Here is a 14,160-nt window from a genome sequence, read left to right on the forward strand (position 1 = left end):
CTGGTGACACTGTTCATTTACCCTCCCAGAACGCCTATGCCCTTAAGAAGGATACTAAACCAACTCTGCCAGTGCTCTGTAAATGGAGTAACAGTCCGATGACAGCACATGTATTTACAACATGGCTTACTGGGAAAAATTTAAGTCTACTGTTGAGAACTATTGCTCAAAAACAAAAAAGATTCGTCTCAAAATATCACCACTCATTGACAGCGCACCTGGCCACCAAGGGCTGGACTGGATATATACAAAGACATTAATGTTGATTTCCTGCTGGCAAATGCAGCAACCATTCTGCAGCTCATGCACCAAGGAATAATTTTAACATTCAAGACTTATTATTTAAGAAATGCATTTTGCAAGGCTGTGGCTGCCATAGACAGAGATTCTGCTGATGGATGTGGATAAAGTGAACTGAAAACCTTCTGGAAAGGATTGACCATTGAAGGTGACATTAAGGACATTCTTGGTTCATAGGAGGGAATCAACATATCAACAGGAACAGGGGTTTGGAAGAAGTTGCTCCCAATGCTCAGGGATGACTTTGAGGGGTTCAAGAATTCAGTGGCAGAACAATCTGCAGATGTGAAAAATAGCCAGAGAACTAAGATTTCTAATCTGAAGAGGTGACGGAATCACCACCATCTCACTATCAAACTTTGATGGATGAGGAACAGCTGAGATGGAATCTACTCCTAGTAAAAATTCTGTACAACAAAGGACTTAGATTACCACATAAACCTAGTTGAGGAAGCAGCAGTGTTCCACAGGACAGACTTCAATTCCAAAAGAAGTTCTACTGTGGTTGAACGCCTTTCAATAGCATCCCACACAATGCGAGTTAATCAGTGCAAAAACTTCACTGTTTTGTCTTAAGAAATTGCCACAGGCACGCCAGCCTCCAGCAGTCGCCACCTGATCAGCCAGCAGCCAGCAACAGTGGAGGTAAGATCATCCAGGGTTAGAAAGATTGTGACTTACCCAAGTTTCAGGTGATTGGTAGCCTGTTTGTTGTTGTTTTTTGTTTTGTTTTAGCAATAAAGTATTTCTACCTAAGGTATATACTTTTTTATATAAAAAGCTCTTGCACACATAATAAACTAAGTATGGGGCAAACACAACTTTGACATCCTCTGGGAAACCAAAACCCTGGTGTGAATTGCCTTATTGCTGCATTCATCTTACTGTGTGGCCTGAAACCCAACTGCAGTATCTCTGAGGTAGAAATGACCCAGTGTGTGGCAGGGACGTGGTGTTCTCCGCAGGGCTGCTCCCCAGCCTTCTCACCAAATCCAATTCCACCAACACCCTTCAGAGGGAAAGAAATGGCTTTAATGGGAAGTACACAGATTCGCTTGCACTCTCAGACTGGTTTCCTCCGCCGCTGCCCTTGTTCTACTTGGGCGTGCCTAGGACTGAAGGCTGTACTATGGTATATTTTTTTTTCAAAAAATAATCAAGGACGCTGGTAGGGACAAAGGAGGCCATAAGGATAGACATGTAAATATCTCTCCCGGGTTCATAAAAAGCAGCGGGGCTCTTGGCGGAGACAGCGTGCTCGACCACGCGCATCACTGGTGTGATGTCCGGGTTGGTAGAGAATTGGAAAACCCGGAGGAAATTCTTCTGCGCGAGGATGTAGTCCCGGCCATAGTCCTTCTGCAGCTCTGGTGGCAGGTGGTCCAGGACAGCCTGCATTTTCTTGTCCCAGCTCTCACTTGTGCCCCCCAGGCCTAGGACAGAAGAAAAAAAGGGAGGGTCAGGTGCCAGGAAGACCAGTCTGAATGGGGGAAGCAGCAGCTTGTGAACTGTCCTCAGCTGGGGAGGATGGAGCATCAACATTTGCAAAAGCCTTTCAAAATAGTGCTTCCTAAGGGCGTTCATTGTCGTTTTTTAATCAAGATGTTTGGGCTTTTGCAAACTTAATAACCCACAGAATCAGCAACCAGACAAGGAGTAGAACGGGCCCGCCTCAAGGTCTCTCCTGGGTCCCTTCCCAGCAGCTATTGGCCTCGCTAACAAGGCAGGTTCCTTTCGCCTGGGTTTGAACCCTGTATAAATGCAATCCAAGAGATGGCCACGAGCACGTGTGTCCTTTCCACTTGAAGCTCTTACATATAGGGATGATGCAAACATTCTAGCATGTCTTTGGTGACTACTACGCGTGTAATATGTAATGTCTACAAAATAGCTGCCGGGGTCCATCCCTAGCAGCAGTCGAGGGTCCAAGGAGTAGGAAATAGATGTGGCAGATAACATGCATTACATAGAACCTATTTCATTTATATACATACACATATATAGTATAACTATATAATTTTTAATATAGAAGTAATGCCTATCTCTGTTTAAAAATATTCAACTCGAAATATCCTATCTATATATATTTTTTAAATACATATTAAATTTGATGTTAATATGACTTAAATATGGACTTAAGTTTTAACATATAAATTCCATATGATTAAGTATAAATGCATTTTTGATATAGAGGCAATGACTACTTATTATATAAAAATCAAATGATATATATTTACTCTGAAACAGAGCAGCAATGCCTGCTTGTCTTGTAAAGTGAATAACAGGAAGAGGTATGTATTTTCAAATTAACTTCCTTAGAGGTAACTAGCAGGGTTGTGCCCCCCTCTACAATCCTCTCTTGCTTATACATCTATACATATAGAAGGCTTTGGTTTTATTTTATTTTACCAGGTAGGAAGAAAAACAAAAAAGATCATACTCTGTATCTTCCAGGAATTTGCTCTTCTTCTTGGTTTTGTTTTTCTCGGTACTGAATTATAGAGCTCACTTCTGGTGGGTGATCTAGATTAAGTCACGAATGATCAGTGCCACAGAGTTAACCTGGGACAGAGGACCTTCCACGCCCCAGCAGCTCTCAGGCACTTTCCTCTCAAAGCCACTCCCAGCCATTCCCAGGCTTTGCCACCACGACTGACTCTCCAGTGAAGGAACGTGTGCCATCTACCTTTCTGCACTGTGGCTTTATGTCCGTGGGCCAGAGTCCCCAAACTGCAGTAGCCTGGTGGAAAGGCACATCCATTCTGAATCTTGATAGTTCCTGCCAGAATACTCTCCAGAAAGGCTGTGGTCACCCATGCTCCCTCCTCAAAGCCACAGCTGCAGGGATGAATCTCTGCTGGCTAGCTGGGGAGACTCCTGGACATGGGGCTGTGGGGTGCCCCTGGGAACCAATTATGCTACAGGAAATGCAAAGGAGTCTTCTTTTGAGGAAGGCACCCCATACCTAGAGAAATGATCACCCTGACAATTGCTTTGAAAGTTCTGAGTCTTTAAAAAGGCTTTTGTGGGAAAAAATAACCCTCCTGCGACTCCCTCCCATCTCCCCTCCACAGGCTTGGGATTCCATCCCTCTCCACTTCAAAACTTTGGAGCACTCTTGTGAATATCCTGTCTAGAGTCCCCAGCACTCTCTTTATGGGTGACAAAGCCATCTGTCTTTTGTCAACCATCGTCTGCCACTTTGGGTACCCAAAACCCACCCATCCCCAGTCACATTGTGGGGGAACAATGAAACTGTTAATGGGACCTGCATCCAAATTCTGTCTCTGCCTCATGTCAGCTCTGTCTTGGACAGCTCCTCAACTTCTGGGAGCGTTAGTGTTCTCGCTGTAAGAGGAGAACCTTTGATGCCTACTTGGTAAGTGAGATAATGCACATCTGCCAAACACGCACTATGTGTTAGATATTTTTTATTGTAGGGAAATAAATCTGGCCTGTCTTCTTGAATGTTCCCAGAAGCTCCTTGTCTGTGCCCTCATAAGATGCCTTTTCTTATCCTACCTTCTATTAAATAGACGCACGAAGAATCGTTTTCCATACCTGGGTTCTCTGCCCTCTGCTCTCTGGCCTCTTGCCTTCAGGGAACTCATCAAATATCAACTTTTAACTGGGTCCGACTGGTATGAAAGAAGGACCTGAACTCAGGCACTGCATCTGGGGATCTGGTTGCTGCTTCCCCAACATCACGGCAGAGCAAGTACCAGACACTCGCTCTGGGCATACTACCCCCACCCACCACCCTCACCTGGAAAACCATGTCAGTCAAACATATGCCTTATGTGTTGTTTAAAGAACTATAAGATGGGAGTTTAAAGGCTCCCAAATGAGAGAAATGACGATCACTGAAGAAGTCGGAAATGCTAATTACCCAGATTTGCTCATTACACATTATATACACATGTTGCATTATCACACTGTACCCCACAAATATGCACAATTGTTATGTGCTGATTAAAAATAAAACATATATAGAAAAGGTGAAAGTATAAATTGGAACAACATTTTAGGAAACAGTTTGCCCCATCAAGCTGAAGCTAGGTAAAGTTTTGATCTAGCAGTCCTGATCAGTCCTGGGTATAGAGCATAGGAGAATTCATGTATTCAAAAGCCCCAGTACATGTACCTGAAAGTCCAGAGATGCACTGTCCACCATCAACCACACCAAAACTGACCCAAATATCCCATCAACAGTAGAAAATTGGTGTGGCATATTCACAGAATATGCAATAAAAATGAATGAACCACAGCTGCACACCACATAGATGAAATGTAAAATCATAATATTAGTGACAGAAGGATACACGCATATTCATTCTTTTCAAAGCTCAAAAACTGATAAAAACCAAACTGTTACTTGGTGGTACCTGGATGGATGTAATTATGTAAAGAAAAGCCGACAAATAACCATTAAAAGATGCAAGAGAGTGGTTAGTTCCTGGATCACCACTTCTGGGTGCTAGTGGTATTTTATTTTTTTAATCTGGGCATTAAGTACATGAATGTTCATAATAATTGGTTAAACTATGTATGTTTATCCACTTTTTTCATATATATATATATATATATATGATATATTTCTCCATTTAGCAATAAGATCAGCTACACCAGGAATGTATGAGAATGTATGATAAGAGCAGATCCCCAGAAATTTTAGGTATAATTGTTATGCTGAATCCCTGAACGCAGGGCTGCTCTCTGGTCCAAATGAAGTTTTACATCTGTGTGCTAGAATTTTTCCCAGGACTGTGCACCAAACTTTCAATCCTCCTACCAGGTTGCAAGACCCAGTCTATCATGTCCCTCTTCCACTGGCTCCCATCTGGCTTCCTTCTCTTTGTAGTACCCTTTCCCTCCCAGGCTCATTGCCTGGCACACCTGGTCTCGTCTTTGACCAACCTCCATCCCCCATCAATTCCCCTCAATTCTCCTCCCTCCCAGGGAGTCCCCAAGTTGTAAATCCCTCCCAACACTTCATCTTCCCTCCATTTCTTCTGTCCCGGCCCTTCCTCTTAACCTGGGTGGCCAATGTCCTTTTCTCTCCTTTCCTCCTGAAATAACCCTCTGACTGTCTTGAGTATTCCCCACAAGCTGTGAAGTTCCCAGTTGCCAAGTGCTTCAAGCCAAAAGTTTAGTTTTTGTTTGTTTTTTTTTTTTTTTTTTTTTTTTTTTAGAAAGTATCTTGCACATTTGAGCAAACATTCAAAGGTTTAGGGCCTATTCTTTGTTGGGTTAGCAGGACCTCCCAGTATGTGGTCTTTAGTTAGACATACTTTTTACATCTTCACTGAAGTTGTCAATCAAATCTTTGATGACCCAGAAGAGAAAGACTGGGCCTTGGGGTGGCCTGTCTCTGTTAAGAGTTCAGTAGTTCCAGGAAGAAAGAGGTGAGAGTGAAAATCTCTAGGGGTCAGGGAAGGTGGGTCAATTTCTTCCGAGGGGAAGGAGGAAAATAACTGTTTTCCAAACATGGAGAAGTTGGAGGAATGAAACCACCTTAGCCAATGAGAATGGGGAATTAATAAATGTTATCAACATATCCACTCAGACTTCCACAGGAAAATAAGTTCTAAATCCAGATCAAAAACCTGATAAGAGATCCATGGATTATATATTGGAAGAGAGGTTTGAGTGGTGCAGGGAAAATGATCAAAACTGGTCAAAGTCAGTCAGGAGTGTTTCTTAGCTGTTTTCTCACAGATCAAATAAAACTCAAGCCCGAGGAAGCAGGTGTGAATCCTAGGAAGGCCGTGTTCCAAGTGGGCCTCAGGGGACCTGGCCGCATACCCAGCATGGCCTCTGCTTGCTTATCACTTTTGAGCGAACTCACGCTCTCCATGGAAGGAAGCAGAGAAACAATGTATGAGAAGGAGCCTGGCATTTGCTCTTGAGTATTAGAGGAGGCTACCCATCCCAACCTCTCTTTGGTGGACATGGAGAGATGCAGCATGCTGGGCACATAACAGCTCTGCCAAAACCCCTGCACTAAGAGACTTGGCCACACTCCAGCGTAGCTTCCAGCAAGTCCTGTCCCTAGGACGACACCAGTCCCTCAGTAAAATGCCTGCCTGAGGAGGCTCCGAGTGGCCCGGCGAGTACACTGCTATGACGGGCTCCTGGCTCCCCTTTCTTGGTGCATTTGAAGACGTCTTATAAGTATGAATATGTATCTCTTGGAACTCAGAAACGTCTCCCTCAAGGAGAGCCATTCCTTTGAAATGGAATCACTCAGGAGGCTGAGGCCTTGACTTCCCAGCCTCTGTGGGTTGTTGAATCTCACCTTCGTCCCATCCACAATGCCCAGCCCTATGTACTTTTCCACTTGTCAGATGCTATTCAGTCCTGCTTTCTACCCCACTCCATCTTCCCTTCCACACACCCAAATCCTATCTGCACAAAGCAGAATGGAGTTTAGCTCTCATTATTACAGAGTAAACTCTGTTTTCACCACTTCAAACAATGCCTGGCTGTGTCTGTCTTTGACAACCCTGAGGGGTTCAACTCATGCCCTATCAGACCCAGAGGACCTTTAGGGTTCCTTCCAGTGGAACATCACAGGGCTCTCAGGCTCAGGCACCTACTTGTTCGGAAGCCTCCAGGTTGGATGACAGAGACCTTCACTCCCCATTTGGAAAGCTCTAGTCTCATGACTGATGAGAACATGGTAAGAGCCGCCTTTGATGAGCCATAAGCAGCCATCTGTTGCATTGGGAACACTCCTGTGGGAGTAATGGGAGAAAAAAATCAAACATGATGCTTCTATTCATTCATCCAATAAATAAATTTAATCAGCACCCAACTGCAGGCTGGGCCTCCTCCTAGGATTAGTGACCTTTCATGAATTCACACAAGATGGCTGTCTCTCCACCACGTGAGAAGACAGTGTCGGCAAGCCCTCGCCAGACCTGGCCTTGCTGGCACCCAGATTTCACTTTCCCCATCCAGAACTGTGAGAAATGAATTTCTGTCGTTTCTGTCCCCCAGTGTATGGTATTTTGATATGGCAGACTGAGCAGACTAATATGTGGGATGGGGAGGAACAAGAGGGACTAGAAAGGGGGCCCTGGAAGCTCTCTGGCCAAGGATGGACCCATACACTGTTTTGATTGTGGTGATGGTTTCATGGGTGTAAACACTTACAAACTTACCAAACTGTACACATTAAATATGATCAGTTTAATGTATGCCCACTGCATCTCTATTTTTAAAAAACTAAAAAAGAAGCCATTGTACTTCGAGAGCCCAGGGACATCCCAGCAAAAGCCATAGAGGATATTTTATCCGTTCTAACATAATCAGGACATTTGTACAATATTTAGAAGTGGAAGGAGGAACTCCAGTGTTCCCTGATTTTATCTTATCATGCATCCTGGTTCTACCAGCCTTTCCATCTTACCAAACCAAAAATGGATTTTGCACATGTGTGTGTGTTTGTTCTTCTGACTATAACATTTCACAATTGATACTTTTCCCTGCAAAGTCTCTTATCCTTCCAGAGTTAGCGATGCTTCACCAAAGGAGAAGAACTTCTTGGTACTGAGGTCTCTTGCCTCCATTCCAAATGGAATCCTACTTCCATTCCAAAGTTAAAGTTTTCAGAATGAGTATTTGAGACCCCAAAATACAGCTCACACTCACATCGAACATTGATTAAGGCTCATTGGTTAAGGCTGACCTAAATCATTACCTCATGGTCTGTCATATGTAGGACAGATGCTTGTTTGCAAGTAAGCTTTCAGGTGCTCTATCTAAGCCACCCAGAAAAATGAATTTAGCATTTTCCCTGTGGCTCAGGATTCAAGCAGTGATTACTGCTTCTCAGCAAGGTGTGTGAAGGAGGGAATTCACTGAAATTCAATATTGGACCATTAGCGTCTCTTAGAGACTCAAAAATTCAGGGACATTGAACTAAGAACAAGAAAGAATACCCAGAGGCAGGCCAGTGAGCAGAACTGATCCACCAGGAAGGGGAGGTATCACACAGACAGACAAACAGTGAACAGCTTGGGCACAGAAACATCCATAGAACAAAAAAGCACGTGAGCTTAACTAATTCAGAGGCTGCACATGAACTGGTGTTTGAAAAGCAATCTGGGTTTCTCGACTGGCAGGTGGAGAGCTGAGGTGGGCGCATCTTGAGGAGGCCACGCTGCAGCCTGCTGCTATGGGAACCCGGAAGATCATAGCGAACATTGCCATTCTGCCCTGGAAAGGGCCTACAGTGTGGCCTGGGGTGTACCTAGCAGAATGTGAGCGAAAAGGTGCAGAGGAGATTGATTGTATCCAGGGGATGCAGAGAATCAGAGTTACAGTAGTAGTGCAACTTGCTTTCCCCGTGAATCTGGCAGCTCACCTGACCCGATGAAAAAGGCCAGGAAACCAAACAGGTAGGCATGAATACACTTGGGGGCTAAGCCTGGGAAAGCCATGTCCAAGGCAGTGGACTGTGAAAGACCTGTAGAGGGTTGGTTCCACTGCCCATCAAGTAGAATTCTTGGGAGGCTCCCGAGATCCAGACTACAGCAAGATCAGCATCTGCTCAGCCCTACCGATGTGTTGATCTGATCTCTCTAGAGTAGATACCACCCAACAAACTCCCCAAGGCCTCATTAGACCTAAGTCCCAGAATTCTGCAGCAGCCCCACCCCGGGAGTGCATGATTCTGGTCTGCCCAGACAAAACTCGCATCAACAGTGTATCTTGCTCACTCCTGCTCTGCACCGGTCAGAAGTGGGGAGCTGAAAGCTATTTCAACTGACTTCAGTTTCAGGTCACTCCATTTGGCAGCTTGGTGAGCAACACAGAAAGAGGACAGGGTTACGAGCAAGCTCTCTCTCCCCCTCTCCCCTCCTCTCTTTCTGTACATAGCCCAAGAAGAAACAGAAAGAAGGACAGCCGGGCATAGACAGTGACCGTCCATCCTCATCAACAGCTTTGACCACCTCACTGGAGACAATTCTTTCATTTTCATTAAGAATCTTGTGTGTGTGTGTGGGGGGGGGGAGGTTCTTACTATGCCATTTAGTTGGTGGGCACATATACATATTTGTTTCTTTTTTCTCATTTTAAGCATCTTTTACAATAGTTATTTTTTTCTTGTCTTTTGAGGATTAGGGGTTTTTATTTATTTTGGTTGAGTTCAGTTTTTGCTTCTCTTTTTTCTCTTTTTTACTTACTCTACTTTATTCTCTGATTAACAAATTCCCTTCTTTCCCTTTGTGTTTTATTCTGTTTATTTTTACACCTCCTTTTTTATAACCATCATTTGCTACTCCTTTTATGCAGTCTCTCTGCTCACATTTTGAACATTATAAGTTTTCTTTTATCTTTCCATGACATTTTCTTTCCTCACAATGAACTGTGCTTCTAACATCCTTTGAAAATATTTGGTTGCTGTACCTCCTGCCCCCACCGGTCACACTGTTGCACGTACTAATACTCTGGATTGCATAGTTGAAACTTGCTTTAATGCCAGTTCTAGTTCACAGTTAGTTATTGTTTTGCTGTTGGCAATTGCTGTCCCCAACATTTCTGTTTGTGGTAATTAGTGTTGTAGATGTCCTAATAGGCACGAGGTGTTTATTTTTATTCTGCATATTGTTTGCATTGGTTGTTGCTCTTGTTTATTTCCCCCTTTCCAGTGAGATTCTGGGAATATATAGGGACACTACAAGTTCACAGGGTAGAGACTCAGCTATAGAATTAAACCCAGTCAGATACAGCATACCTTGCCCCCCCACACAGATTAACTATACTCAAAGTTAAGGAAAACTTTAATACAAAGAATAGAAGAAACGAGAACTCCAAACTAATGACCTAGCCACAAGTAGCAAAGGTTAGCAGAGGTACCACTCACAAACATTCACTTTTACAGCAAAAACAAAGAATTAACACAAAGGCTGTGTATACCACATGCAAGGGGGTCTCAATCGAGACCATCTAGGACACTTTGGCAGGAGAAGGTTGTGCCCTAAAAAGATCCATACATAAGAGTGGAAGAGAAATCCACCCCAACAGATGCATAAAATCTAACACAGGAATACAAAAAATATGAAAAACAAGGTAACACAATGCCTCCTAAAGTTCATTAATTCACCAGCAACTGACTTCAAAGATATTGAAGTGGATGAAATATCAGACAAAGAATTTAAAAGAGAGAGGAGCGCACCCCTGACCGCTGCACCCCCTGACCCCTGCACTCACTCCTCTCCTGCACGCCAGCCCCGGGACCATGCTGCCCAGCAGCTCCCAGCGCTTGGGACCCCTGCCCGCAGCCCACAGTCCGCACACGTCCCTGGTGCCAGAGCCAGGCCTAGGGCGGGTAGGCGGCGTTCCCATGGCCAGCCAGCTGGCAGGATGGCTCCAGCCAGGAGAAGTACCGGCTCGTAGTGGTCAGCGGGGGCAAGTCGGTGCTCACCATCCAGTTCATCCAGTCCTATTGTGTAACAGATTATGCTCCAACTATTGAAGATTCCCACACAAAGCAGTGTGCGGTAGATGACAGAGCAGCCCGGCTAGGTATTTAGATACAGCTGGACAAGAAGAGTTCCGTGCCATGAGGGGACAGTGTATGAGGACTGGCCAGGGCTTCCTGTCGGCCTTCTCAGTCATAGACAGAGGCAGTTTTGAAGAAATCTGTAAGTTTCAAAGACAGATTCTCAGAGTAAAGGATCGTGATGTGTTCCTGATGATTTTAATTGGTGATAAAGCAGACCTGGATCATCAAAGACAGGTGACCCAGGAGGAAGGACAGCAGTTAGCACAGCAACTTAAAGTAACATACATGGAGGCATCAGCCACGATCAGGATGAATGTGGATCAAGTTTTTCATGAACTTGTCCAGGTTTTAAGGAAATTTCAAGAGCAAGAATGTCCTTCGCCAGAACCAACTCGGAAAGAAAAAGACAAGAAAGCCTGCCATTGTGTCATTTTCTAAGAATCCCTTGAGTGTTAGCTACCCACTGCCGGACAAGCCTCACCTCCTTCTCTCCTCCTGGTTTATGTCATGTTGGCACCTTTCTAGCCTTAGACAAATGATCACTGTGTTAGTCTTAGACCAAGAAGCCGGCAACTCCTATCCATGAAGCAGATATAATGGTTCTTTCCAGATCAATTTAAAGGAAACACTAAGGCTGCTTCAAAGATTATCTGATTCTTTTTAAATACATGTATGCATACACAGACACATTCTTTATTTAAGGGCTTACATTTTAATAGGGATGAATTAGTTTTGGAACCTAAGCTGTTTGCTAAGTTGAAGTTATAGGTTGTGAAATAATTTTTAACTTCTGGAATCATGTTACCTACTGTTACTCTAAATAGAAGCATAGGGAGGTTTTTCTTTTTAAAAATGTGAATTTTTTTGCCTATCTTTAAAAATTTTGATATCAACTTTAGTTAACCTTAAATACACTGAATGAAACCCATAAGTGAGACATCTCAGACCTTTCTTGATAACAACAGCTTTTGTTTTCCAGTGGCCAAAATACCAAAATGCCTATTGTATTTATGGTTTAAAAACTACCTATTGAGCCTGTTATTACTCCTCTCTTGAAGATGATAGTGTTCTATGTGGCCAAATAGTTGGACTCATTCTGGACTTTGGCATCTCAACGTGTACTTGGTTTCTTAATTTAACTCTTTTCACAGCCATGTTAAAGGTAAGAATGAATAATTTTTGTCTGTCTTCCTTTTCAAGGAAGACAACTAAAGTTGTTTTTGTTTGCTATAATATAAAATATGGAACTGATCTCTCCAGAGTCAGAGATGATTAATGTTTTTGCTATATACTTTTATACATTATTTCTTCGAACAAGTTAACAAGTATTTTTATATGTTTGTAAGCAAATATGCTTTCACAGCATACCTTGTGTATATATATATGTAAAGATTAAGTATTTAATTCTCACTGTTCACGTTTAACCAACAAAGAAAAAAAAACGCGGAAACTACAGATACTGCGGTAGAACTTTTACTTGCTGATCAGATCCTGGTTGTATCTATCTTTGTCCAGTTTTATCCCCATTCAAGAAAACTTCCCAATTGAATAAAACTAGATGAGACTCTGAAATCACCTTCAGTGTCCCCTGCTATATATTGACTGTTATATCAAGTATTAATTGTAAAACTTGTAATTGACTATTAGTATAACTGTGGATGGCTTCTGATTTTGCTTTCAATTCTGTGAATTGTATTTAAACAATTCAAAAGTATGTTCCTGATTTTGAGATTCTAAGTGGTATTGCACAGTTGTCACTTTATTGAATGTGTACAACAGTCCTATGACCTTTATAGAGCATAGCCTTGGATAGCTTCAGGTGCTGAAATTAAAGTCAATCTATTATCAAAAAAAAAAAAAAGAATTCAAAAGAATGATTTTTAAATTATGAATGAATTCCAAGAAAACAGAAAAACAACCAAATGAATTAAAGAAGTCAGTACAGGATATGAAAGAAATATTCAATAAACAGAGCTATTGAAAAAGAACCAAATGGAAATCTTGTAATTGAAATGTACATTAAATCAAATAAAATTTTCAGTTGAAAGTCTCTCTAATAGAGTAGGCAATACTGAAGACAGAATCACAGAGCTGGAAGACAAAGTAGTTGCCCTTGAACATTCAGACATTATTTTAGAAAAGAAAAGAAGTAACCATGATCAAAATATATAAGAACTCTGGGACAACATTAAGAGACCAAATTTAAGAATCATTGGGGTCACTCTGTAACTCAGGTTTCAAGCAGAGAATATCTGTTTCTTGATTGCTCACTGTCAGGCGCCTATCATCCGCCATTTGCCTGCCTCTCGCCTGTCCATCACCTGCCTTACAACTATTCATCACCCAACACATGAGGTTCACCTCCTGATCGTCCAACAACAGTCAGCGAACTAATCACCGACTGCCAGTGGAGCACCAGCTTCCTGCTGTCGCCTGAAAGATCACTGTTATAGTACCTGCAGGTTTGATGTGGCTACCGCCATTTTGAGACAATAGCCAGGCCCCGTAGGACCCCTGGCCAGACTGACTGAGCCCCATCTCCAGGATCCCTCAGCCCAACCGATCACTCCCTGCCTCTGGGGCCCTCACATCGACTGACTACTCCCTGCCGCCAGGACCCCCAGACCAACTGACTGTGCCCTATCACCGGGACCACAGACCAACTGACTACAACTGGCCTCCAGGATCCTGCAACCACACCAAACACACCCGACCTCCAGGACCTCCTGCTGACCATGGCCACACCCTGAGCTGCAGCTCCCCATTTGCCAACACATTTCAAAGCCTGAGCGGCCATCTTGGATAATCCTGGAAGCCATAGCTCCGATCTTTAGGTGGGGCAAATCCCATCCTGAGATGCCTGCTGGAGGCTTGAAGCTCATTGTCAGGTACCTCTCATGCAACTGGCTACTGAACTCTGGGAGGTTTCATTACTATATGACTGTTATACTGTAGATTTTTGTTTTTCTCCTTATTGAAAAAATTTAGGTTTTTATTTCTTTACTTTTCTTGCTCTCTTTTCCTTTTGTTTACCTGTTCCCTCAGAGTCTCTTTCTCCCTTTTTTGCATGCTAACATCCAATTTCTTTTGATTACACTCTCACCCTTTTTATTATCTAGAACTTCTGTATATTCTTTTCTTATCCCATTAACAACCACATTCTACATCCCGCTGTATCCTCTTTGTCCTTCATTTGAAACTGCAGACCTTATTGCAAATTTGTTTTACTGAAAATAATATTTGAACTCATTCTGCTTATTATGACAATTTTGTTATTGTCCTCATAGGGGCTATTTGGTGTAGGATTGCATAGTGTCTACTTTGGGCACTGCTAATATTGATAT

At 43.0% G+C, this 14,160-nt stretch overlaps 2 protein-coding genes across 2 annotated transcripts in view; one reads left to right on the forward strand and one right to left on the reverse strand.

Annotated features, from left to right (window-relative positions):
- Positions 1-1,385: 1,385 nt before the first annotated feature.
- Positions 1,386-14,160, reverse strand: part of HSD17B2 (hydroxysteroid 17-beta dehydrogenase 2) — an 81,519-nt gene continuing 68,744 nt past the window's right edge. The window contains exons 4-5 of the mRNA XM_079116947.1: positions 6,900-7,037; positions 1,386-1,733 (exon numbers count right to left, since the gene is read on the reverse strand). Coding sequence (XP_078973073.1) covers positions 1,396-1,733; positions 6,900-7,037 — 476 coding nt within the window. The 3' untranslated portion in view covers positions 1,386-1,395. The remainder of the gene's footprint in view (positions 1,734-6,899; positions 7,038-14,160) is intronic.
- On the forward strand, positions 9,331-13,123 carry LOC306647520 (ras-related protein R-Ras2-like). Its single transcript, XM_079116950.1, has one exon. It carries the CDS (start codon positions 10,874-10,876, stop codon positions 11,252-11,254), a length of 381 nt encoding a protein of 126 aa, XP_078973076.1. The 5' UTR covers positions 9,331-10,873; the 3' UTR covers positions 11,255-13,123.

This window comes from Sciurus vulgaris (genome assembly GCF_902686455.1).
Source record: "Sciurus vulgaris genome assembly, chromosome: 17".
Classification (NCBI taxonomy): domain Eukaryota; kingdom Metazoa; phylum Chordata; class Mammalia; order Rodentia; family Sciuridae; genus Sciurus; species Sciurus vulgaris.

What these genes read in the sequence shown, in the direction of transcription:
- LOC306647520 (XM_079116950.1), top strand. Translation starts at nt 10,874, where the DNA reads ATGAGGGGACAGTGTATGAGGACTGGCCAGGGCTTCCTGTCGGCCTTC.